A 27,549-nucleotide genomic window follows, 5' to 3' on the forward strand; every position below is an offset into this window, starting at 1 on the left:
TTATTAAAATGATGGCCTCGTTCTTCGAGCAGTCTTCTCTTCATGTTGCAATCATCCTATTTATTTATACAAAGTCAGCCATGCAAAAGCTGTAAAATAGCAAGTGGTGGTTTTACACAAGGCGCTGACCTATTTTTCAGCACCTGTAGATAGATGACATTTGACCATCATGAGTTTCCCCTTGTTTACGGCGCAATGCTCCGTCTGTTTATCTGTTTTTGCATTTCACATTCTCACATGACAGCTGAACACGTGCAGTCAGCTGGCACTGTCCCATGAATTGATAGGATTTAAATGTAAAGAGTGGAGACAGCAGAAAAGACAGCTGGCCAGGTGCTGTCCAAAATGAACATATGTTTACAATATATACAAAACACTTTATATCGATAGTCTTTTAGATGAATTGTTAAAATTATAAAATACATTAAAGGTTAAAAGGTTAAGTCATAGCTAGGGTAACAGTAACCCCTTCCTGATTTCTTAGTTTTTTGGCATATGTGTGACACTTAAATAGAGACAAGAATAACCAGAGTAAATACAAAAAGCGGTTTTTGGGGTGGCTGTGGTAGTGTGATGGTCTCGGGTTGCTTTGCTGCTTCAGGGCGACTTGCTGTAATTGATGGAGCCTGGATTCTGCTGTCTGCTGGAGGATGTCCAGCCATCACTCGGGTTATGCAGCAGGTCAGTGATCCGAAACACATCATAAGTCTACCTCTGAGTGACTAAAGCAAAAGAGGTTTTGGAGAGGCCTAGTCAAAGTCCGGACTCAAATCCGATTGAGATGTGTTGGCATGAACTTAAACAAGCTTTTCATGTTTTAAAATCCTCTAATGTGGCTGAATTCAAACAATTCTACAAAGAAGATTTGGCGAAGAATTCCTCCACAGTGATGTAAAAGACTGATTGTCAGTTATCACAAACACTTGACTGCAGTTCTTCCAGCTGTCAGATTTACGGGGCGATGACTTTTCACGTACGGCCGGGTAGGGTTGGAGTATTTGTTTTGTATTTACTCTGGTTATTTTTCTCTAATATTACAATTAGTTTGATGATGTGAAACATGTAAGTGTGACAAATATACCAAAAGGGAGCAAAAGAAATCGGGAAGGGGGCAAATACTTTTTCAAAGCGTTGTATCTTAGCAGCAAAAAGACTAGAGGGAGGAAAATATGTAGCTGGTGTAACATCCAAAAGCACATTCATGTTACATTCTTTGTTTAATTTCTACACATGTAAAAGATTTTTTTACATGTGTAAAAGCGTTAATTTGATATTTTACAGGAAGCTTTGAGGTTTTTACTGTGAGTGGTTGCTAGGAAACCGAGGTAACTGCTGGAGACTTCCGGCATAAATTTTGGTCTTTTTTCTGAGTTTTTATAGGTTTTCCTACTGATAAAGACCCCAAACCCATTTACTAAAGTAATTAACTTATGACTAAACAATTAAATGACAGAAATGTAACTTTTTTAACCGTCTTCTCTAGAAATTTCTGTTTTTCATAATAGATTAAAAAAAAATCCCCAGGATATTTCTGTGAATTAACAAAAACCTGTTTTATAATCACAGGACAGTCTGGGCAATGACCTGGAGCACCTTTTATGTAATTTCACACATTTATTTCTTACAATTTAAGCCCAAACTTGCGCTTCGTTACACGTATAGATACATGTACACGTCTAAGTTACAGAACTTGTGGTGTAGCCAGGATACTGTGTTGAGGGAGAATTGCCATCATGACATAACAGACATCTACTCTCCACTCCAGCACCTGTGCGATACCCACAGCACCAAACCAACAGCAGGGATAGCAAACCCCACACACACTCAACCCCCACCTCTGCAGCGGCTGCAGCTGCTTCTTTGGAGTTGCAGATCTGGCACCGAGTCAGCAGGATCCCGCTGAATCCAGTCCTGCAAAAACAGACAAAACGAAACCACAGAGGAAAATGTTTTCCTACAAAATAAAAGCATGCATTTCACAGGTAGGAAGTTTCAGCCATGTCCTAATCGGAGCAATAAGTCAGTTTAATTTGGTCGAATTCAGACCGAAGTTGTAGAACTGATCACCAGGTTGAACCCAAAAGCAGGTGTGGGTAATTCGCCCCAAGAATGACCTCTTAAAAGTCACCACAACAAGAGCTCCTTGAAACAAAGTGTGGAAAGCACACGCTCCTAATCGAGTTATGCTTTTCAGAGAGGTCAAAGTTAGATTGTGGCGCTCAAGAACTCGCAAAAAACAGGATTTATTTGAGCTTAGACCTATCAGACTTCTTTTTAGCTGAGCAGGGCCAGATTTCCACGAAGTGGTGTGATCTGCAGGATTTATTTATTTATTTAAAGCATTTTATAGGATTTCCGGTCTGAAAACAGCCAAACAGTATGCTCAGTGAGAAGGACTAGACGCCTTCTGCTTCTGCTTCTAAAACAGTTCGAGCTTGAGCCACTATTTAAGCTGTTTTACTGGACTCAGTGTCAGGTCTGTCATGCGCAAAGAAAACACAAACTGACCAACCACATTTTTATGTGTTCACGGGTTACAGGTATGCGTGATACAAAGTTGCGTAAAGGTCTTAGACCAACATCAGCTATCTTGGCCACAGCTCTGTATTTCTCATCGGCCCCTTGCCAACTGTGGAGTCCTGCCAAGACAAACTTTATTTTGAAATTTTTGCTCCCGGACGTTTCTATTTTTACCACGGGGGAAATTGACACCAGACTCCTTCTCTCCGCTTGTGGAAGAAGTAGAGTCTCCTCAGTCTCCTGCCGGCACCGCCTCCTCTCCGCTCGGCTGCTGAGGACAGACTCACATCGGAAACTTCTGCACGGGGACACGGGAAGGTAGGTCACCGAGCTCGGCTCCACTCTCTCTCATGCACAGCTCTGTAAGAAGGAAAGGCACTGCCCTGGCATGATGCTGGCTCTTCTAAGCTCTTGTCCGCTCCTTCCTGCAGAAACACTGCATGTCGCCCATATTTAGTGAGGCTCTTGCTGTCATGGGATCATTAGGTGCACCTCTGCGGACGTGAGCCTCACGCTGTCTTAGGGGATTTGTACTATTCCTAAAACCTCGAGTCCGTGAGTTGCTTCTCTTCTTCTTCGGAGTTCTTACTTATTAGCGCTGGGGTCTCCTTGTTAGCTGATGACAAGACAGTGTGCGTCTGTGTTTGTGTGTCTGTGTTTGTGTCTGCGTGTTGCTGAAGGGATGATGTGGCTGTCAGCGGACATCAGGTACCTGGTGAATGGTGGCGTTGTGTCGTTCGCCGGCTGGGGGCGCTACTCGCAGTTGCTCCAAAGCGCACTAAATCTGCAGCCCGTTTCTAAAGTTGCTAAAGTGTTATCACGGAAAACATTTAGACTGTTGCTAGTGTACTATATTTAGACTATATGTAACATTATGATAAACAGAGGGGCGAGCACAGGTTTAGAGACACAGATGTGGAATCATTGGCTGTGTGACATATCAGCACATGCACGTCCAAACAGCACGAATGACAGATGTGCAGGTTTCCTGATCACCGTGCAACATTTTTATCATTATTATTATTTTGCAGAAATATTCTTTAGCACACACAGATACAGTTTTAGTTTTTTATTTTGCTCCCATAAAAACCGCAACGTGGATGTGTAGTTTTACCAGATTACGCACACTTCTCCTTTTCTTCACATCCACGTGTGATGCTTTTCTGTTTAAATCTCCTCCTTCTCCTTTTTTGGTAGCACTCATTCAACTTCATAGGAACCTTAAATTGGCTGCTGCCTCTATTAGGACAGCAAATTTACTTTATTTGTCCTGGGTCAGGCCTCCCAGTACTGCACAGCTTTTCTGTAACCTGCACATTTTTCAGTTTCTTTCTTTCTTCTTTTCCCGATTGCAGAGCTGAGCTGACAGATGCTTGCCTGTCAGTTCAGCTCTGACAATCATTTTAACGCTGAACATTAAAGATTCCAGCAAATGTAAGGCTTTGCCTGTCGTAGTGAATATTTTTGGTGTTTTTTGGATTGTTGTCAGTCGTAAACCAGATAAAAGACAGAAAGAGAAAAGCCTCCTCTGCCATCTGTGCTGCGCTGGTTCACTCACTCCGTGTCGGGTCAGCTCTCTCTCTCTCTCTCACTAAATATTGTTTCAGACTTAGAGAGGGACATTTTCAGTGAGGGGAGCACATCCGAGGTTCTCCGGCCTGTTTATGTTCCCACTTTTCATCTGCACACTGTTTATTTGGGGAAACAGAGAAAGGAATGCCTGCACTTTTCTCCTTCTTCTGCCTTATTTATTTATTTATTTTTACCAGAGATTTTAATCTGAGATATGATTCCACCCTCTCTGTCACCTGTCCAGGCTTCATGTTGGTGGTGATCGTGACTTATTTTTATTTATTCAAGGAGTGCGCAGTTGATGCTGAGGCTGACGGACGCTGATGTGCGCGATTCGCTCCCTCACGGTCTCATTTGGACAGAGAAACTGTGGCGTGCAGTTACATGAAATAATAAACTCAACCTAAAGCTGATTCGTGTGCTCTCTGCTGACCAAAGTGGAGACTATATATATATATATATATTGAGAGTAGTGGCAGTGGTGGGGGTGCTGTCCCAGACTTGAAGCTGAGCTGAGGGACACTTAGCATCTGTGCCGTCGACACAGACCGGTCATATGGTTTTGATTAGCGTGCTGGTTTTCGGATAGCTGCACTCTCCCTGGCAGCGGTTAGACACAAGGACAGCATAGTTAGGCTGCAGTATGAAAAAGGAATATCCATCCTGTTAAACACAGTTATAAAAACGCACCAGTCAGTGTTCAGTAGATGATCAGATTATAAAAAAATAGAAGTGACGTGTCAATATGCCTCAGGGTCCACTGACTTGATTACACTTGAGTATTTTGGCCCACCCTTAAATTCCCACCTAATTATCCCGTGCGCTCCAACTCCTTTCTCTCTTGGTAACAACGACCCCTTTCTTTTCTCCTCTGCAAAGCTCTGATAGCCCTGGAAGCTGTGTGGCCCGGCTCGGAGCCCCCTCCCCTTTCCTTTCCTTTTTCTTTTTTTGGCCGCGATTGTAGAGCTATACGGTCGATATCCATCCAAGCAAAACCCAGACCCCGGAGAGTCCGTGCGCGCGCGCGCGCGCTGGCCTCGGCCTGGCCTCCTGACAAACATACGCTTTTTATTTCGTACAAGTGATACAGCCCAGAGGGAAAGCTTTGCACAACAGGCCGGGGAAGATGTACAACGCCGTCACCTCTGCGAGACAGCTCTCTCTTAATTTAGCCGCATTTCCAGAGTAGCAATAATTTACCAGAAGAGCTGTGTGCGCGGCGTGCATGCGTGTTGTGGTGTGTGTGAAGCCTGTCCACAAATCTTTCTTAGCAGCTGTATTTGAATAGCACTAGTTTGTGTGTGTGTGCGTTTGGGTGGGGGGGGGGGGGGGCCCCTATCTCTCCTCTCTTTCTCTGGCTTAAGTAAACAAGAGGAGATGTAGTGGTCATGAAAAGCACTTGATAGCAAGTTTAATAAGCCCACAATAAATCGAGAGCGGTGCAGAAACAAGTAATGAAAATGGAAAGGGAGCTTGGCTCGTGCAGGAAATGACTGGGAGAAAGCCGGAGGGAGGGAGGGAGGGAGGGAGGGGAGAAAGACTTTTAGTTGTTCCATATATGAGGGAAGTTGCAACAGCACAAAGACCCCTCATTGTTTTTAAAGCAAGCTTTCTTTCTTTCTTTTTAGTTTTGAACTGTACCTGCCCGTCGCTGTGTGAAATTAAGCAAGAGCCACATTAGGGGCCCTTTCATCTCCTCCACACTCAGTTTAGAGTATTAACACTCAAGAATGGCTCTCCCAGCTGGCTTGAATAGCTTACACTCCCCTCTCTTTCCCTCTCTCATTGCCTTCAGATTCTGCACTTGGCTTTTTTTCCCTCCTCCTTTTCTTTTTTTTGCAGGAGGCAACTTGTTCCCCCTGCTCTCGTCACCAAAAGGTTTCCCATCTGCCTCCGATTACCTTTGGCTGCAGTTGGTTAGCCGCCAGCCATCTGGGCCAGTGCGGCGTCTCCGCTCGCTCTTCTCTCCCCAGACAGCTCTGAGGGAGGGAGGCTAGCAGGGCTGGGACAAGAGTAAAGCTGGGTGGGCAGACTTTACTGGAGGATAGGGCTGGGTTTTTAGCTGACACTGCAATATGTAGCCAGGAAACTCAAGTCAAGAGAGAGAAGGGCACCCATGAAACTGTGACTGCCGATTCCTGGCTCCGCTCTTGTTTTTGTAATGGTACTGTGTGGATGAGGAAGTCGTTTTTCCATTGTTATTATAATCTTGCTGCATGTTTGTCTCAAAGGACACAAAAATAATAAAAAAAGAGCCTGAGGATTATTTATAGCACTCGACGGCTAAATTAGTGGTGTGGAAAAGAACGACACAAGAAAGAAATTTGTGATGCTGAACTTTTACCTGCATACGGTCTTAAAAGCTTTCTGTTCATAGAGTCACATCTGTCAGGGTAAAACACTAACTGTCATCTGCTGACTCAGAACTGGCTTTGTTCACTACTGTGCAAATCATGTCCTTTATTTCCTGTTGTGCCTTCTTTCATTTGCTGTAATTAAAGGTTTAAGCCTTGTTAAGTACCACTGCTGTGCACAGGCCACATGAAACACCAGCATTAAGTCTTTTGTCAGCTTTGGCTGAAGCTGAAGTCTACAATCTAAAGAAATGTGGGCTGCCTATCCTACTGTGGGGCGGCCGTCTGCCACAACGGGCTGGGGGTGAGGGAAGCAAGAAATCATCAAATTTGAATGTTTGTTTTTGAAGTCTTATTGTTGCTCCTGTATTTTTATTATTTATTCATTTATTTTCTTAAACTAGGCGACTCGGATTCAGAAAAAGGCGATATTATCTGTCCGTGTTGTGCTCCAAATATCAACACTGGTTGATGTATAGGCATTCACACCATCGGCTGCTACACAGCACGTTGGCCAGTTAGTAAGCTGGATACCAGCCAGTGGGTCGCTCAGCCATGCAGGTTGCAGAGTCAGGCAGGGTAGCGGTGATGGCAACCTGCTGCGTCTCTCAAATTGGCTCATTTTACCCTCAGACCCTCTGACATAATACCCACTCCCAGCCCCGTTTGGGCACCGAGCACAGCTTTCTACGAGATCAATGGCCTCCTTTGTGTTTGAACTCTTTCCGGTGGACAGTCAGCTTAAAGTGTGGGTCCTCAGAGGCCCCAGGTTGGGACCTATTGTTATCGCTGGTCACCAGAGTGAAAGACTGGGTACTTACCCTTACTAAAGCCAAGATTGATTATCACAAGGAACAATGGAGGACTGGGCAGTCCTTGAATATGAACTGGGTAGATTTGCCTTGTTAGACTGGGAACTGCATGGGTCATTGGGATCTCATGCTCTCCCTCTGTCTGTGTTTTACTGTGTCTCCCTTGTTCCTCCTTCGTCTTTGAGCCTAAGTTTGTCTTTCCCCACCCTTTCAAACCCTTTCCTGGCCTTCCTCCTGCAGTCACTAAACAGCTTCTCTTCTGCAGGCAAACGGAGAGGGGTGTGAAGCCACCAGTGCCGCTGAGCCCCTTGAGAAACCCGTCTAGGTGTTTTCCACTTCTGTGAGGACTTCTTCAGGGTCCATCACCTCTTGCTGACAAAACGCCGAAGACGCTGCTGGCTCTCCGATCTTTTGCAGCCATGGCCCAGCAGAGCGCTGAGCTGTCCCTCTGCTAGGCAACGGGGCATCCGAGAGGGCAGGAGACATGTTGGAACAGAGGCACGGGGACCACTGCACTGAATTTTGTTACTATAGCAACTACTGTAGTAACCATGGAGATGCTATGGAGGACTGGTCTGGTCTGCACTTTCATTGTCGTCATGGTTGCCACCCAGGTCGCAGGAGGTCACAAAGATGAGTTTGCTCAGTCACAAGGTGAGACAACCCATAGCCTGTATATAAAAGATGGATGTGGCCTCGCCTCTGGTCTTGTTTCTAAAAAGTAAAGCCATGAAACCTGCATTCTCTCTATAGGCCAGCAGGGGGCTTCTCCTCTGGTTACCGAAAGGGTTCCTATGATGTCGTAAAGGACCTTGAATCCCAAATGTTTGGGCTCAGTAAAATAAAAAAAATAAAAAAGTGCTTTTATTGTTTCAATTGTTAGTTCAAAGATTCGCTATTACAAAGTGATGTTGAATTTCTAAATGATCATCTCATTTAGGGTTAAAAAGTATCCACGTTCATAATGAGACTTCACAAACCAACTGGTGACATCACTGTCTATGTCCATCCTTTATATACAGTGTTTGTACAATGCCTATTTTTTTTTATATATATTTTTTGTGTTTGACCTGCTATGAGGCAGCGATGATACAACAAGGTATATGTATTATTTAAATATCAAAACATTATCATGAAATTCTTCGACTGAGCTGAGAAAGGGTTTGTTCATAAAATCATCCTTTTCCCCCGAATCAGTGTCTGAGATCTGGGTTTGAATTAAACAGGGAGTCCTATTTTTTAATAGTGGGAAAGCATCACTGGTTTATTTTCTGTGATCCAGGCTTTTGTGCCACTTTAATGTGTTTTACGGTCGAGGTGCCCACGCTGGGATCTGTTTTTCATTTCAGTTAAACAGAAGAAAAAAGGGAAACTCTCGCTGCTACCCAAGTTTAGAATAAAATAACTTAAACACAATTTGAATATGTCATTAGATGCCTGAAACTATATTTTTGCGTTATTGTATTTGTGTATAATTCAGTATGCGCACACGAGATAAAGTTGGATGGTACGAACTGGCTGTCGCTCTGAGTCCAGGCCTGCAGGTCGGGACCGACTGAGCTTTAACCCAGAACTCAAATCCCGCTGTGCTCTGGCACGAGCCCGTCTACTAGAAGTCCTTCTAAAGGCAAAGAATAAAAATCCCTAAGTGTGCGTGTTTCATTACCCAGAACAAGGATATGATTGTGTATTTCCTAAACGTAACCTTTGACCCCCTCATATCCCTCGGTCTCTGATAGTTTGCCACACTGCTTCCCTTAAATAGCCCACCCCATAAACCCTGGCGTGCCATTTTCCCTCAGAGAGTTAGTTTTCCACAGTCACAGGAAGTCAGTTATTTAAACCTGATGTTAATTACTATTTTTTTTATTAACAAGGATTGAATGTCTTTGTGTGATGTGAAAGGAGCTGCCTGCCACAGTAAAACCATACAGGATTATCTACCTTCTTCTGCCTCGGGCCTTCTTAGCTCATAGTTTCGATTTTCTGCTACACACACACACACACACACCTCATCTGATGGTTGGTAAGACCTGGCTCACAGCTGATACTCACATTTAAAATGTGTTGGACTGATTTGAGGTCACGTTGTTCCTGCTTCCCATATTGTTGCCTCAAAGTTAGAAGTGTCTGTATTTGTGCTCCCAGACTGCACACAGGAGAAGAGAGGCACCGATACGGCCCATCAGAGCTTCTTCATAACTCATATATTTCATACTGAAGAATCACCGCATGTAAAAATCTCTTTGCTTCAAAGAGGCTGCAGGGTTTGGTCTGCAAAACAGTCGTGGTGTAGCTGGCGTGGAGGGTGGGGCACTTTTCCATCAGAGTGCTTCCTTTCACTATTTTCATTTGGCGATAACAGAACTGAGGGTGTATTTATCAGCAAAGACATTTCTGTATGGCACCCAGTCAGGGTGTTCTCTCCTATTAAATATAGCACGCACGTTTCCACCGACTGTTTCCTCTTTGTTTCGACGTCTCCTGTTCGATTATTCTGATCCTGAATCAGACGTTGAGTTCCTTCGCACTAGGTCGCTATAGCTTAAACCGCATGGTTGACTAGAAAATCAGGAATAATGTGTTGTCGTATGCTGCGTTTTCTTTCCTTCCTATGAAGCAGAAGTGCATTCTGGGTGCAGTTACTTCATTACCTGCACACACCACACTGCAGCTGTGGTTTCTGTATGAACCTGGAATTCTTGTGCATGAATCTATAGTTGTTGTTTTGGGTTTTTTGCCAGTTATATGCTGTCTTTGTCTAGTTATTTCAAACTTGTGCTTAACTCATCTGAAATCTTGACTTTATGCAAATTATTTTTGGTCATATTTTTTCAATTTTTTTCTTCCTTTCGTCATTTGAAATCCTGAAGACGTCAGTTATTAGGCATAAAATAGTGTACCGGCCTGAGGAAGTCAGCATTTGTCAGATTGAAAACATTTTTTTATTACAGTGAGAAACTCTTTCTGTAGCTTACATTAGGCGTAATGTAAAACAGCAGCTTCATGCTGCCAAATAGAGCCGCCTGTGCTTTACTGCAGTCCAACATAATAAACGGTTTCCTAAGCTGTATGTCTTTGTGATGCAAAGACATACAGCTTTACGTGTCCCCGTCTTATCATCTGGTAATCTTATCAGCAAGTGATTAACAAGCTGCTTCTGCAAAAATCTCAAACCATCCCTCATTTCTTTATATTTTGCTAGGAAAATGTGAAATACAGGCATGGCGATGCATTAAAACGTGCAAACATACATGGAAATACAGCATGAAAGCAAAAACAGAGTTTGTACTTTACTGTCAGTCAGTATTTGGGACGACCACCTTGGGAAAACTTTCTTTGTGGAGTCTTCAGGAATATTTCTAGGAGGACATTCAAAGCTCTTCTCTGGCTGCCTTTTGTTCTGTGCTCAGTAAATGCTGACGTCTGGCTTGAGCCGTGACTGAGCCTCCACCGTGTTTTGACCTCGTCTGTGCATACTAACAACCACTCGAAGCATCAGACCCGTGGCTGCTGATTTTCAGTCCAGTTCTTGTGTAATGTGGCACCTGAGCACTTTCAGCTTGTCCCCCTTCCTTAAGAACGTCTTCTCGACAGCGATCCTTCCAGTGAAACCTTTTCAGATGAAGAGTAAGGAGCTCGGAAAGAAAAGTGTCTGGACTTCTTTAAGTTGCTTGAAGACGTTTTACTTCTCATCCAAGAAGACTGAGGCTACGTCCACACTAATGCGTTTTCGTTTTCTCTCCGTTTTGGCCTCACGTCCACACTGAGACGGCGTTTTCCTCAAGGAAAAATGCAGCGTTTTGAAAACGCTCTCAAAAACGCATACATTTCAAAAAGAAGCTGTCCCGTCGCAGCGTGGACGCTCGAAAACGCAGACGATGACGCATTTTAGTCATGTGATGCAGTCATGTGACCAATTATAGCGGAGGGCATTATACAGCAGTTGTTTTGTTTGCTCTCAATTTTGACAGCCCTAAAAAAGATTAATATCAGTTTGTACTCCTGATAGCTTTTCTTTAAATTCTTTAATTCTCACTCGCTTTTGCGCAGGACTGGAACGTAAGCGTTTTGGGCCGTTTCAATGTGGACGCACAACTCTGTGAAAACGACTGAAAACGCTGGTGTGGACACGTTTTCAAGTCTATCTGGCTGGTGTGGACGTAGCCTTAAGCCCTGTGTGAGTGTCCCCCCCAAGTGGGACAGTGGACCCCCTATTGGTCCTCTACCCAATCACACGAGCCCAGGTGTGAAAATGGGTGTAGGTCACAATCAGCCAAGGTTTCGGGTGAGCTCAGACGCTCAGATGCTTTTCTTTCCAAGGTCCTTAGACTACGATGACCTGGATAACTGAGGACCTTCACAGACATTTCAGATGAAGTTTTAAGTGAACAGCAGATGGATCACGTGAAGGGCCAGATGCTTCGCTCAGGTCCTGTTTCAGCGTTTTGCTGACTTTCTGATACTTTTTGTAGATCTTTTTTTCTTTTATTCTCCACTTGTGCAGTTTCCTCAAGGACGTGCTGCACATCATGCCGAGACCAGAGATGGGCAGTAACGCGTAATCTGATTACTTTTTTCAAGTAACGAGTAAAGTAAGGGATTACTATTGCAAAAATGGTAATTAGATTACCGTTACTTTCCCGTAGGAACGCTGCGTTACTGCGTTACTAAAACCGTGATTTTTTGCGAGAATGTCTCAGACAGTGACGTAAGCGAGTGCGACGTTCGTGACAACAGCTGTGTGCAGATCAACAATGGATCACATATCGAGTGCAGAGAGAGTATGAGCGTGCAGCGTTTAAAGCGTGGAAGTACTGACCTTACTTTGAGTTTGATTCCATAAAAAGTGACAAAAACATTAGTGTCCGCTGTGCGTGGGAAGAAAACTTCTTTTTACAGCGAAAAAAACCCCTAAACTTCCAACAAGCACCGAGTAGCTACGACGTAATGGGAAACTCACAGAGAAACTCGCGGATTCTTCCACTGACCGCGGCACACCTGCACCAGGGTAACCCTCCGCCTGCCCCACTCCTGCTTTACAGGTGAAAATAGAGCAACAGGACCGCTGAGTCTTTGACTTTATTTATTTTCTGCTGTGTTTTACTTGCATCTATTTGAAAGACTGAGTGTAAACACAAAAAATATTTTATTTTATGTGCTGGAATGTGCAGAAAATAGGTTTAAATGTTAAACTAATTTCTTCCAGTCAGAGAATGTTGCAGATAATTAAATGTTTGCTTGATGCATAAAGTTAAAAGATTAAAACTAATAAAACAAGTTTTAAAAAGAGACTTTTCCATTTGATTACATTTTGTATGATGGATTATGCAGAAAAAGTAGAATTGGGCTGAAAGATCTATCGCTTTATCACCTCTTCAGGTTGTAAATCGTGTTTTTAAAAAGTAACTAAGTAATTAATTACTTTTGAAAATAAGTAATCAGTAAAGTAACGGGATTACTTTTTTGGGGCAGTAATCAGTAATAAGTTACTGATTACTTTTTTCAAGTAACTTGACCAACACTGGCCGAGATATGCCAAATTTTCACCTAATAGGTCGTTGGGAATCACCTCATTGGTGCAAAAATACGATTTTATGCCTGTGTTATTTTTCTCATAAGTTCAGCAAAAGAAAGGGGAATAAATCACGTGTTTTTCCACCGAATTGCTAGAAACAAAGTTCCTAAAATACAATTTAAAGGTCATCTGTTGTGTTTGAACACACCACGGGTCCATTTCTTGAGTTAGATGCTGTTTTTATGCTTGAGTGAGTCACAGGTCAGTGATACGTGCCTTAAGACACAAAAACATTCCTCTGAAAAATTTTAAAGACCACAAAGAAATAATAAGAAAGCAAAATATAAAGAAATGAGGCATGACTCAAGACTTTTGTATAGTGCCATTTTTAGAAGCTTTAATACAGCAAATCTAAGACTGCACCTCTAATGGCTCACTAAAGGGTTGATAACTATTTTTGCACTCTTACTTCTCGCTGGCTGTTCTGAGTTCATAGCATTCACAAATGTCTCCTGTAACTGTTTTCACAACAATCCTTTGAAGCTGCCGGTGTTTCGTGTCCCTGTGGGTGTGGGAATGAGGATTTGTTGAGTTCGCCCAAGCTGTAGCTTTAGACTGTAGGTTCATGTGTCTTCTGGTTTTCATTACACTTAATTCTGTGTGAGGTCTCGTTAACTTCTTCTATAGACACAAATTCTATCTGCTTTATTAGTACTTACATTTTCTGTCCAGGAGTTTTTCCTGTGCTTCAAACGTAGGGGAAATACCACCTGCCGGCTTACATGCTGTGCTTTACAAGAACAGGATGGATTTGTTGTGGGAAATCTAATGCTTTTCAGGAAGTTTGGGGGGAAAAAATGCCAGTGGGGTGCCTCGATTGCCCACTGTAGGAGAGTCATGGCTAAAAGTAATAATGAGAATAAGAGCTATTTTGGTGAGTAAATAAGAAGTAACGGATGTTGCCGCTGACGCTCACTCTGAGAATTCAGGGTTTCATCTCATTTTCGTTTCCAATGCTTCAGCTATAAAGCAGATATTAGGTATGCATCTGTGTGGATTGCAGTATGCTTTTAGGTTTAAGTTCTGTTTTTCCACCGACATTTCCCAGCCACTTCAGTGGGTATATTCCTACTGGGTCGCACGCCGTTTCACCTTCAAAGCTGCTTTAAAACATGGCACAGACCCAACCAGTTGCTGCAAACATTTCTCACAGATTTTGGTCCGTGTTGACATGACGGCATCGCACAGTTGGCGCAGATTTGTTGCCTGCATGTCCACGATGCGACTCTTTGGTTCTACACATACCCAAAGGTGCTGGACTGAGATTAGTGAGTGGATATTCGAGTTACTACTGCCTTACAATCAGCCTTCTTCCCCGTTCTGGTGCTCGGTTGCAATGCACTTGCACTGTGTTGCTGCCATGCGATTGTGGCTGATCAGATATATGCATTTATAAGCTGTTGAACAGGTGTACCCAATGAAGTGGGAGGTAGTGTTGAAGTGTGTCTCCAAATAGTAAGCTTTTGGCACAGTGTCTATGTTGAAATACATCCAGGCAGTTGTTTATCTAAATGAAGGTCTAAGGAGCTTGGAAACAAAGTGACTGGACTTCTTTAAGTTTCTTTCAGCTTTAAGCTTCTATAAGTTACTTAAAGAAGTCCAGTCGCTTTGTTTCCAAGCTCCTAAGACTACCATGACCTGAATGAGTGAGAACCTACACAGGCATGTAAATGATCAGATCTGTTAAGGAAAAACAGACTTTGACCCAGAATAAGTTTTTATAAAGCTGGTACATGCACTCTTAATGCAATGTTAATGTTGACTACAGTATAAAAAATATGTCACTTGACTGTCTGTATTTAATGCACTGTCTGATTGGTTTCAGTAGCAGTATTCAATTTAATTCAGTTTTATTTCTACAGCACCAAATCACAACAGCAAAGTGCTTCTATATTGTGAGGTTGACCCTGCAATAATACAGAGAAAACCCCAAAATCTTGTGACCCCCTATGAGCAGCACTTTGGTGACAGTGGGGAGGAAAAACTCCCTTTTAACAGGAAGAAACCTCCGACAGAACCAGGCTCAGGGAGGGGCGGGGCCATCTGCTGCGACTGGTTGGGGTGAGAGAAGTACTGATATATAAATGAATTACTACTCGCCCAGTGAAACAAGACGAGACACAAACACTATGTAAGCTAAAAATCAGAGTTTACTAGGGAGCTGGATTTTATGGCAGAACATTAATAGACAGACGAAACAAGTTAGTATGACGCCGTGGCTGCAACACATTAGATAATCTTGCAGAGGAATACGGCAAAAAGCGATGTGGTAATGAGGTGCAGGTGTGCAGCTTGGTGTGGAGGTGCGATAATGAGGAAAAGTGGGAACACGCTGTTGGACAGGGAGGAGATGACAGACGAATAGATACCTGAAACATGTTTAGTCTCAATCTAATTTAGACTAAACACGAGGGCTGCGTCCTTTGTGTTGAAAGGGTGTTTTTTGCCGACACAGGGCTGGAAGATTAACCGTGAAATCTGAAATGCAGAAACTGCATTTGTGTTTTGGTTCCCACAGTTCGAAAGGCTCGAACGCCGGTTGTGTTTTGCACTAACGTTCCCATGTCACAAATACACTGCAGCCTCACAAAGTCTGTGTGAACGCAGTGTTTGTGCTGTAATTGCGCTGTTTATTCCAGGCACAGCTATCTGCTGCCTTCAGAGAGATTTTTCCTGGTCCGGAGCTTTTTAAGTCTGTACCAGGGAGCTCTGATCTCTGGGTATTTACTCTGTGTGGGAAGGGGCCGCTTCTCCACCAAGCGAGACCAAAGGTTTAAGCTGGGCTCCTTTTGCTAGTGACCCTTCCCCGTTAGTAAGCTGACGCCGGCTGTTTGGAGCTGAGCGAGTTTGGACAATAAATCATTGCCGGCCTCTTGCACAGACAGGAAGTATACAGTTTCAAGGTAACCATGGGAACATCCTTATGGCCTTGTGAAGGAGGGGTACTTGGAGCGGAGGCCAAAAAGTCTGTAAGTTCCTCTTTTCCAACTGGGTTAGTCACTCAATAAAAAAGCCCATTGTGTGATTTAAAATAAGCAGCTCGCAAATCCTCCAGGTTTGTATTTTTTATTAGAGTCACTTGGAAAAAGCTGAATTTTGTCTTTATCTAGTTAAACTCTGGTGTTGATTTTACACTGTCTTTATTTCTCCCCCTCTAGCTGCTTTCCTATCCAGTCTAGGCCAGTATGAGATCGCCATCCCAGTACGTGTAGGACCCAGTGGCGAGATGCTGGACTCGAAAATGACTGAACACCACCAAAGAAGAAGGCGCAGCACTGAAGACAGGCTTCCTGACTCTGTATTATGCTTTTTTATGTAACTTTTTTAAAATTAAAAATACATATATTTATTAATTTCTTGTGCATCTTTCTGTCTATTAGCTCTTCTACCAGCTGTCGACATCCCGGAACAACTTCCTGCTCAACCTGACGCTACAGGGAAGCCTGCTGTCACGGCTGTTCCAGGTGGAGTACTGGAAGAGGGGTCGTTTAGCCTGGAGTCACCCTTACTCTCCTCATTGCCACTATGTGGGACACCTCCAAGACCAACCGCATTCCAGCAAAGTGGCCCTGAGCAACTGTAATGGCCTGGTAAGACTCGACCCTCCCGGTCAAATCCACAGCTCGTACACAGAGTGACGGCAGCAGCAGCAGATCCTGACATCAAAGCATGACACTTTAGCAAACCTCGAGTCCTAAAGCAGCTCTAAACCTTATCTGAAAGGAAGAATTTATGCTACAAAAGAGACACTTTTCACTTTAAAAGATGACATCATTAATTGTGTCCAGTCCAGCGCTGCTACTGTAGACTTAAAGCTTTTTAAGGTGATTACCAGCAACTTTGTTAGGCGTACCTTTCAAGTGTGGTCCACTTGGTGCAAATATCTAATCAGCCAATCACACGTAAGCATACGATTTGCTGAAATTGTGGTGGAAATATGATTTAAGTGACTTTGAACGTGGCTGTTGGTGACAGACGAGCTGGTCTGAGTATTTCAGAAACTGCTGATCTGCTGGAAGGAGCACAAAAGGAGCACAGCCATCCGTTTACAGAGAATGGTCAGAAAATTTCCAGCGATCTGCATTTTTTGTGAGAAAATACCTCGTTGGGGTCAGTTGTCAATGCTTCATGTTGACCAGAAGGCAACAGCAACTCAAGTAACCGCTCGTTCCAAAGGAGGTATGCAGAAGAGCGTCTCTGATTGTGCATGTTGAAGCTGGCGGGCTGCGGCTGCAGAAGACCACACAGGTTGCCACCCCTGTCAGCTAAGACAGGAAACTGCAGCTGCAGTTCACACAGGCTCACCAGAATGATGATGATGATGATGATAGCAGACTGGAAAAACGTTGTCTGGTCTGATGAGTCCTGATTACTGCCGCCACATTCAAACGTCAGTGTCAGACAGAAACAATACGAATCAGTCCGTCGATAAAAACCTTGTTCATTTCTTTATGGACTTTCACGGTGTTCCCATCTTCTTATGGTGCTTCCAGCAAGATGAGGGGCAACGTCACAAAGCTCAGATCATCTTAAACTGGTTTCCTGAAAATAAAGAAGAGTTCGCTGTACTCAAACGGGCTCCACAGTCACCAGTTTCAATACAATACAGCACCTTTGGGATGTGATGGAACAGGACTGATCCGCAGCAGCTGTGTGATGCTATCACATCTGTATGAATTAAAATTTCCAGCACCTTGTTAAATCTGTGGAACAAAGATTTAAGATGTGTCTGAAGCCCTAAAAAAGTAGGCGGTGGTGGGGCGGTGTCCAACCCAGTAGTGTAAAGAGTGTAATTAATGAAGTGTCTGGTTAGTTTATAATAATTGTATAAGAAATCCCTGACTATCAGTATTTCCATTCTGAGGATTTAGGTTGTGTCATATTGTAAAGTTGCTTGTGATAGATGGTTGCAACGGAAAAGGCAGTAATAAACTTTATTTAGACTTTTCTACCTTCAGGTCCCAAAAACAAACGAACACTGCAGCATCACTGAGAGTTAAAACTGGCTAAATTCTTTCATCTTTAATAAAATGATCAGCGTTGCTGCTTTACCAGGTGTAACAATGAAGTTTAACATCCAGGCATCCATGAAAACAGAATTTATTACATTTAACAGAGGTAGAAGTTAGCTCGCTAGCTTCCACCTAAACATGATGTAGCATGTTTTGACTGAGAGATTTCTGAAAAAAATCAAACGTACAGCTCTGCTATCACTTCCAACATAAATGAAGACAGGAAACTAAACAGCAGTGACGTTTGTAGGGTTACTGAAGTTGGGCTAGCTGGTATATAATGATGTGCTACGTGATCGCTAGCGACACAGCTATGTTAGCATAACATAAACAGTGAAGCTGGAGGATGAACGCTAACTTTTTTCCACTTGATAAAAGTTAACGTGAGGGTTCCTGATGGTTAGGGACAAATGCAATCGCATGGCAGGATGCTGTAAACGGACCAAACTTCAGTCAGGAGAACAACTGAGATAATCCATCCACAATACGAGGTTAGTCATTAATATACTGCAACAACATGGGAATAGAGCAGCTGCAGAGAATCCAGCATTAATGAATCAATGGTACAGAAGTGGAGGAAGCAAGAAGAATGAGCTGAGTAAAGTTTGACTTATCTGACTGATTTGTTTTGATTAATGCGCCTTATTGTCCGATATGCCTTATGTACAAAAAATACGGTAACTAGATGTGGAACACAGGGAAGATGTAGCGACAGAGAACTTCAGGCCTGAGTATACAACACACGGGAGACACAGGGACATAGAGACAAGGGTGATTATACATGAAACATGGGACAAAAGCACAGAGTAAACATGGGAACAGAGACTAAACACTGAGGCAGGAAGGACTAAGACCACTAAGAAGTCAAAGAATATTAAATGAGAATCTGAAACACTCAGTACTGTGACATTCACAGAGGCTTTTTACTTGTAATAAAAGTGTTTCAAGAAGAAAGTCAGAAAATAATTTTTTTTAAGTGCCATTATGATCTCGGTGGTCAGACTTGTTTCACAGCGTGGAGGCTCTAAGCTTGCTCAACTTTGTTTGCTAGCCAAGACCTGGGTAGTAACCGACAGTGCCCCATGCACTGATCTAAGTAATTGCCCAGGTGCACAAGGTGATAACAGCTCCTTCACCATTCTCAGGTTTACAGCAAATCAAGACAGCAGTAGTTACTTATATGAGGGTTAACATAGTGTCATGTCCAATAAATTTAATAACTGCAATCTGTTAAACGTCTACCTGTAACCTGCAGTGCGTCGTGCTCTGTAATGCTCGCTTTGATCTCTAGAAAGTGTAAATGACATCTTACAGCTGTCTGACGTGACCCTTAAAAGACACCGGATCCATTTCTCTTTCTCTTGAAGTCACCTCAGCCCTCCACGGCGGACGACTCGCGCACACTCGTCGGCGGGTGAGAGCTCGTTCTCCTCTGCGCCCCGTTTCGTTGGATGAATTCATTCTGCTGTATTCACAGCGCTGTGTATCTGTGTATCCTCTCACTACAAACAGCAGACCCCAAAATAACAGTTGTATACGCAGCTGAGGATTAGACGTGTTCGCAAAGCGTTAATAAGCTGGACACGTAATCACTGTTAGTCAAACCAGCGTGAGCGCATTCACCGGCGAGCGGGCTGTGTGTCCAGAGGACCGTCACTAACTTTATTATGGGATTAAAAGCACTTTGAAAGCTGCCGCCGCCATTCGGGTGAGGAGACTCTCGCTCCGACCAAAGCCAACACATCTGAGCGGAATCAAAGGAAGTGTTAGTGTATCGCTCTCTCTGTCTCGCTCTCTCATTTTCCTCGCTCTCATTCACTCTTTCATGCTCTCATGTGTGCTCGTCTGTGTATGTGTGCACCGCCCAAAGGGCCCAACACAGACGAGCTGTTTCCTGTGAAGTTTGAAGGTTCGCTAGCGTTGTTCACTTTCACCCAAATAATCTAAAGTGTGCCAAGAAAATACCCTGCGCACCATTAACGCCACCAGCAGGCTGACGGATTGCACCGTAGAAGCAGGATGTGGAGGATGCGTGCGCTCGTTTACACTCCACCATCCGATGTTTTTCCAATCTGCTGTCGTCCGATCTCGAGGAGCCGGTGTGATCCGCCTCCTCAGATTCCTGGCAGGTGTAGCACCTGTTGTGGTCGTCTGAAGCTGCCGCCCACCAAGGTTCAACGTGCTGCGCCATCATCTCTTCCTGTCAGCTGAAAGCAGTCTGACCGTCTGACCTCTGCTTTTCATCCAGAAAACATTTTCTCTTTTTTAGACCATCCTCAGTAAACCTTAGGGATGGTTGTGACAATAGCAGGAGATCAGCAGTTTCTTAAACAATCCACGTTCAAAGTCACCTAAATCACCTTCAGCAGGTCGTCCTGGTCATGCTTGAGTTGCTGCCGTGTGACTGGCTGATTAGGCGTACCTAATAAAGTGTCCAGTGAGCATATTTTAGGCATAGGTATGTGAGCTTAACTGACTCATCTGTTTTCACTTTTTGAAAAGAGTTTCTCAGGAAAACACTCGCACTGTAAAGTCATCTGTGTGCCGTGATGGCAATCCTCATTTTATTCTATTCTTCAAATCTGTTTCTCTGCAGCAGGGGGTGATTGTTGCTGGGGGAGAGGAGTACCTGATTGAACCCCTTGTCTCACCAGATAACCAAACCGGGACAGAGCGCGAGGAGAGAGCAGAGGGGCGCCCCCATGTGGTTTATAAGCGGTCATCGCTCCGCCATCAGTACAAGGGCCAATCCTGCGGAGTCATTGGTGAGACGAGAGATATTCTGGTCTTTTTTAGTAGCGGCGTTAAGGTCCAGACCGGAGGAGTAAACATCCGCAGGCCAGTCTGTGCACCAGCCAGCAGCAGAAGGCTGCGGCTGTGTCTGCGTTCCCGGTTGTGATTAGGCGTGACCGAGTCTGTGTTACAGGGCGTTTGCTGAAAAAGCACAAGTATGTTTGGAAAGCCGCCGTTTGACAAATATAAGAAAAGAAAGATACTTTGTAAAGCTGCCCTTTAAAATCTGCCCTACGATTACGCAAAGTGTGTCGAGTGTTTCGTCTAATTGCTGTTATTGCTGTAATTATTATTAATCTGTGGTCAAATGATGGGAAAAGCGAGAGAATCTGTTTCCGATACAAAGCTGGATCAACTTGAGCTCTTTTCAACAGCACGCTGTCAAAATGTAAGATTGTGTGATCTGCCTCAGACGAGAAGCCGATGAAGGGCGCGTCGTGGTGGCAGCGGACGCTGAAGACGCCTCCTCATCACGTCGGCCGTGGCCAGCTGCCTCTGAAGCGTTCGGTCAGCCGGGAGCGCTACGTGGAGACGCTGGTAGTAGCTGATAAGATGATGGTGGGTTATCACGGCCGCAGGGACATCGAGCAATACATCCTGGCAGTCATGAATATTGTAAGTTTCACAACACAAAAGCTTTCCTCTTCCTCTAATGAAAAAAGAAAAAAACCAGCTTTCAGCGACTGACTGTCACATGGCCGTGATTTGGTGGCCTGGCGTCTTTCGAAGCAAAGAAGGAAATGTTATTCAGCTGATTAAAGGCGAGCTGGAAAGAACAGGGTCGTCTTCACTGACAGAAATAAGTCTCCAAGCCCGAGTCAGGCTTACGGGGGATGTATTATTAATGTTTATAGACAGAAAGAAAGAAAAACAAATGCGTAGCTGTTGCCTGATTTCTCCTCGGGGAGGCCACATGTTTTAGTCAGTGAGGCTTTCGTACGTGCAGTTAATCACTGGAAAACCGTACGCACGCGGGAAGGAATCGCTCTTCGTTCTTTAATACAGATTTGCTCTAAAAATAGTCCAGTTTCTTTTGGTTATACATTAAAGTCACTTATCTGCATTCTTTTTGCCCTGGCTGCACAAATTATTCCTGACTTTCCAGGGTGATGATTTGGAAGGTCAGTGCTTAAGCTGTTGTACACGGAGAACACATTAGTGCTGCGTTTAATGTGAACGCCTAGGTAGAAAATGAAGACACAAGCATATAAGTGTATGGCTCTGGCCTGTTTAGATACAAAGCTCTCCTCTCCAGTGCAGTATGCTCTGACTTTCAAACTAACATATGGATGAAACCGTGGTTAAAATAAAAGCACCTGTTTATGCAGTCAGAGCTGCGGGATCTGTATTTGTATTCATCAAAGTCCCGTTTTCTCTCGTCCCCAGTGGTTTTTTGTTTCTTTTTTTCGTTTGGGCTCCAGCGGGGAGAAATGAGGGGAAAACATGTCTGTCATCTACAGAACATACGCTAACGATCGCCAGGAAAAAGGCCGCCGCGGTGTGCTCGGCTGTTCTATCAGCCGTTTTTAAGACTGGTCTTTTCTTGTTTCCCTGGAGGTCAGGTTGCCAAACTGTTCCAGGATTCTAGCCTGGGGAATGCAGTCAACATCGTGGTGACGCGGCTCATCCTGCTCATGGAAGACCAGGTAAGGTGCATGAATTACTGCTAATACTAATGCTTTGGTCCTAGTGTGTCTTTTGTCCCGCCCCTCCCTGAGCCTGGCTCTGTCTGAGGTTTCTTCCTGTTAAAAGGGAGTTTTTCCTTCCCACTGTCGCCAAAGTGCTGCTCGTAGGGGTTTCTCTCTAATACTGTGTGGTCTTTACCTACAGGTAAAGTGCCTTGAGGTGATTATATAAGTAAAACTTACTGTGACAGAATATACATAACTAATGGCTTTTATGATCCACTGGCAGCATGTGGTTTTGGGTGGGACGCCTCTTGAAAGGATCACCGCCAAATTTTGGTGCACTCAAAGGTTTAGTGGGTTCTAGGCAGATAAACTTGAATTGATTGGCACGGAGCACATTTTCCCCCAATGATTATTTGAATAAATTAACTTTTGATTTGATATATTTCAGTTACATTTTACAAATTATTGCTTTGTGTGTACATCCATTTAAAAAAAATACGATTGTAATAAGGGAAGAATGATCGACCTTTTCATCTAGGGGCACAATCAGGGGTAGAGTCACATGTTGAACAAGAGAAGGTGAACACAGAAGACGCACTCATGCTAGCATTTAGCTCAAGGCGCTGCCGATAATATGGCTGCAGACTCCTTTTCACGTGTATTATAACGCGAGCGAGTGACTGCAGGTCAGAAAAGATGCAGCTGCCGGAGACAGAGTCCACACCTGACCGCAGAGCAGGAGTTTAGCTCATAAAAAAGTGCATGACCTTACCAGCACAGCTCAGCAGATGACTGTGCCATGTGACTCTGTAGTAAACGACCTTATTAGCCTGCCATTAACAGCATGCGGTGAGACGTGTACCCGGCTCCGTTTTTAGGTTAACCTTGTAGCACTTTGACAGATGAATCATGCTGAATTAAAGGGGAATTACGGCACTGCTTTGAGGTTTCCTCTGTGGCCGTCTTATTAGGGAACATTTATGATTCATGCTTTTCATAGTGCCTCAAAATTAGAGCCCGTAATTTAGTGCCAGGATATGTTCGTTATCTCACATGGTAGTGAAGTAAATGTTAGGGTCATTAGCAGTAGGTGAGTATTAGTGTTGTTATTCTTACTCTGTGGACCGTTGAGGTTGGGGCGGGATCGAGAGTGTTCTGTGCAAGCGCTCCTGCTGCCGTTTTCCAGGTCTGAATAGGCAAGCTGCCCCTGGAAAGGAAAATGAGGACAGCAGTAGGGCCAGAAATGAGGGACTGTGGGATAAGACAATTACTAGTTATGTCACCGCACACATTCCTGGGTTACGAGTTCTCGCCAGCTGTGGCCAGCAGAGCACTCCCTCCGCGCTTCTACATATCTTTTACAGGATTGAGGGACTAACATGCAATGCTGCGGTGGAAAAATGCCTCAATCGCTGCAATACAGGAAGACGGGGTTATTATAGCATTGTTGTAATTGTTGTTGATGTTGGAATAACTTCACATTAAGTATCTTTCGTTCATTCCTGAAGCTGATTGTTTTGTGTTTAAACAAAGGAAGTGCTTCTGTCTGTCCCCACCAGCCCACACTGGAGATCAACCATCATGCGGGGAAGTCTTTAGACAGCTTCTGTAAGTGGCAGAAAACCATCCAGCACCGCAGCAGCTACGGGAACGCCATACCTGACAACGGCATTGCTCATCACGACACCGCCGTGCTCATCACCAGGTCGGAAACCTCGAAAAGAAAAACCTGTCCTGCGGGAATGTCCGCTTGTGACCCTCGTAGGAACAAATAACCTCAATTAAGAGTCAACAGAATCAATCGTGTGTTGAAAACTAAATGTAGTAACGTAGGCCCAGCCAGTAAGACCTGACCAGGAGAGTCCAGTTCAGGCGCCACACAGCTCAGCACCTGATCAGACAGTGACACCGAGATGATCCGCCTCCTCCTCCGAGTTCACTGGATCTCATGGATGGATTTAATGTGCTATCAAGTCCTGACAGGCTGAATTTGACGCGGCTCCCTCGATTAACTCGTCTTAAACGACAGCATGTAGTCCGAGTGTTGCCCGACACTGAAGACTGTTTTTAACTTCTCTTCATTCCACTTTTCCTGAACCGGTGTTTTGGCATCGCTCTGCTTAAGGGATGGGGGAAATTTATACAGTATAGCTTTTTGCAAACTGATACAGACTCTGTGCAAGGCAACATTTATGGCAGGCATGAGTGTTCGTATGCTTACAATCTCATTTTTGCAGCCCCCAAAAAGGGAGATAAAACAAATACTGACATAGTTTAACTTTGGGGGGAAAAGGTGATGAATCATAGTTTACGTTATTTGAATACTCGCATTTAATGCACAAAATGCAGACACCAGTGGCGGATGCATGTTAAGTAAAAACAAAAAAAACACTGGTGCTATTGACTCAGGAATGTGCAACAGTGAACAGCACGGCCACGGTTTGGTCAGAGTCATCTGAACGCACTTGTGCTCGGGCAGCGCTGCCACAAATACTTTCCTATTCTGTGCAAAAGAATGTGCCACGAACTCGAGCTGCGGGAGGTTAGCGTTGGCGAGGGGAGGTGGGGCGTGAAAGCAGATAAATGTCACGACTTTTTTGAGATGCGGTCTTGGTGGCGGCTTGGTGAGAACAGCTCGGTTTTACAGCAGCATTTATCAAGCGGGGATGGAAGCTGTTCAGACGCGATGACACCGCAGTGACCGTCCGCGGTTTCCGCCTATTGTTCTTTTAAAACTTTATCCGTCTGCTGTCGCTACTGTGTGCATGTGTGACTACGCTGCGTGTCCAAGTGTGTTCACATGTATCTTAAGCAGCAGCTGATGCAGTTTCTGCACCTTGTTGTGTACGACTGTCAAACCTCCTTTTTGTTTTTCCTCACGTCTTGCAGGTATGACATCTGCATCCAAAAAAACAAGCCCTGTGAAACTCTAGGTAACCTTCCATCACACGTGACCACAAGCTTCCATATTTCTGATCCCGCTGACTCTTTCTCCTAGCCCTGACCGTCACAGCTTCATGCTTCCTCCCAACCGTAACCATAAACGTAACCCTACACCTTCTTCCATCCTTAACTCTGAAATCAGTTACTCATCTGAGAATAATTTCAAGGGTCCCACCCAGTGTGCTCTTACTTTCCAAAGAGTTGCAGGTTTGACGTTAAAAAGTGTGCATGCATGTTTAAAGTTCTTACATGCTCAAGAAAGTGCGATGCAAATGATGTGCATCTGTGTACTTTTACACTCTGCATGTTTATTGATAACAACGCACGCGTTACTAAAAGCAGAGTTGGCAAAATGGTGAGCTGCGGCTGCTGGGAACATCATCCTTTCTCTCAGTTGGGATTCTCATTCGGTTCGTGTGCTTGCTTCAGAGTAGAGTTGTTTTTTATATTCATAGAGTGCATTTCTGCAGGTCTGGCTCCGGTAGGAGGGATGTGTGAGCCAGAGAGGAGCTGCAGCATCAACGAGGACATCGGCCTGGGGACGGCCTTCACTATCGCCCATGAGATTGGACACACGTGAGTAACAAACGCACGCACGCTCTCATTTTAAATTTCCTGGACACATTTGCAGATGTTGCACAAAAAAGAGAGACTTCTGTTTGATATCATCTCATCGCTGTGCAACATCGTTTACTTGTATTTCTAATATAATTACTCTGGCTCGATAAAAATCTGTCGAATGATAGGAAAATCCCGCAAGTTTGTGAATTCCAGGACAAATTCATCTTCGCCACAGAGGCAGGAGCGTTGGAGAGCTCGAGGTGTCAGACAGCAGAAGAATTACAAATATTCCTTCAGTTTCGATGCTGCTGGCCACAGACGGCAGCGTCGTTTCCAGAATATACGGCCTTTGCAAATATTAATCCGGCTGCCAACTCGATGAGTAGATCCATCGCAGCTGTCCGTGAAACCAGACTTAAACATGGGTTTGAAGCTGTCTGGGATTTAAACGAATTGATTTATAGCGATGCTGAAATGTCTTTCAACCACCATCCCACGAAAATGCCGTATAAATGTGTCAGCCTTGTTTCAAAGTATGCGTTGGGGGGTTGCGTTATAAACCTCCGGAAACGGGGTCAAAATCCACAAGTGTTTCTTTTAGAAATCGAGCACCGAGGCCACGGATAAGTGCTTCACACGTGATGACAAACATCTGTTCTTTAAATAAAAAAGACGCACAATCTGTGATCCGTGAACTAGACCTGGTTGTCCTTCCTGAAACGTGAAATGTCCCTTCGGGGTGTTTCTGATCTTCTGCTGGGGACCGAGTCTCGAACATCACGAGTCAAATCCATCAGTAAGAACGCTGAACGTCGTTCCTTTGCATCCCAGTGAAATCCGCTCACGAGCGGGAGTACAATTCTGTCTCAACATCTGTTACTGTTGTATCCTTCAGCAATTCACCGTCCCGTTCATTTGTGTATGAAAATAGCATCGAGAAGTATTCGTGCAGATGGTGGATCCATCAGGGTTCTGCTTTCCTAATGGTTAACACGGGTCTTTGTTTTTTAAAGCACCCAAACCCTGAGGGTACCTTGTCAACATGACTAATTGATGTATATATATGCACACAGGAGGGTGCACACATGAGCGTGCACACAGGAGCGTGCACACAGGAGCGTGCACACATGAGGGTGCACACAGGAGGGTGCACACAGGAGGGTGCACACAGGAGGGTGCACACATGAGCGTGCACACATGAGCGTGCACACATGAAGGGACCAAACACGAATGACTCTGCAGGGAGGTGGAACGTTTTGAGAACAAACGCAGCTACTGAGAGTGATATCGCTGCCTGCCATGGACTCCTTTGCTTCTTGTACGTGACTCTGAGGTTACAGCTGTTAATCAAATACTGCAAAGCAAACAATTAATTACATTTTTGTGAAATCTTAGAGATTCAAACATTGCATTGTAAAATTTTGTGCATAAATTACAAAGATCTTCAGCATGCAAGCGTACTGACTTTGCTGATTAATCTTATTACTTACTTATCTTATTTCCAAGAATAATTCAAAAATTCTTTGCTGAAAGAAACCTCAGGAATGAAAATATGCCCGCCGTTAGGAGTACGAGGAAGTGTCGCCTTTTATGTATCAGGACATCCTGAGAAAATGAGGTAAATATGATCTACGATGAACAATAAGTCATGACATATTACACCGTGTCATTATTCGTTTAACAAAAAGCCAACCCTAACCCTGACTAGAGTGTGAGTAGCACTTGATGAACTGATCGTCAGCAACTGTGAGCGCCTCCAAAGAAGCAGAAGTT

At 44.2% G+C, this 27,549-nt stretch overlaps 1 protein-coding gene across 1 annotated transcript in view; it reads left to right on the forward strand.

Annotated features, from left to right (window-relative positions):
* Positions 1–2,521: 2,521 nt before the first annotated feature.
* Positions 2,522–27,549, forward strand: part of adamts10 (ADAM metallopeptidase with thrombospondin type 1 motif, 10) — a 53,117-nt gene continuing 28,089 nt past the window's right edge. Inside the window, exons 1-10 of the mRNA XM_005938531.3 lie at positions 2,522–2,838; positions 7,524–7,912; positions 15,995–16,134; positions 16,217–16,426; positions 20,445–20,613; positions 21,054–21,256; positions 22,204–22,287; positions 23,832–23,977; positions 25,162–25,205; positions 25,686–25,791. Of these exons, the coding sequence (XP_005938593.1) occupies positions 7,810–7,912; positions 15,995–16,134; positions 16,217–16,426; positions 20,445–20,613; positions 21,054–21,256; positions 22,204–22,287; positions 23,832–23,977; positions 25,162–25,205; positions 25,686–25,791 (1,205 nt within the window). The 5' untranslated portion in view covers positions 2,522–2,838; positions 7,524–7,809. The remainder of the gene's footprint in view (positions 2,839–7,523; positions 7,913–15,994; positions 16,135–16,216; positions 16,427–20,444; positions 20,614–21,053; positions 21,257–22,203; positions 22,288–23,831; positions 23,978–25,161; positions 25,206–25,685; positions 25,792–27,549) is intronic.

Source organism: Haplochromis burtoni, unplaced genomic scaffold (genome assembly GCF_018398535.1).
Source record: "Haplochromis burtoni strain Fernald_Lab_line unplaced genomic scaffold, NCSU_Asbu1 Contig_256, whole genome shotgun sequence".
Lineage (NCBI taxonomy): Eukaryota > Metazoa > Chordata > Actinopteri > Cichliformes > Cichlidae > Haplochromis > Haplochromis burtoni.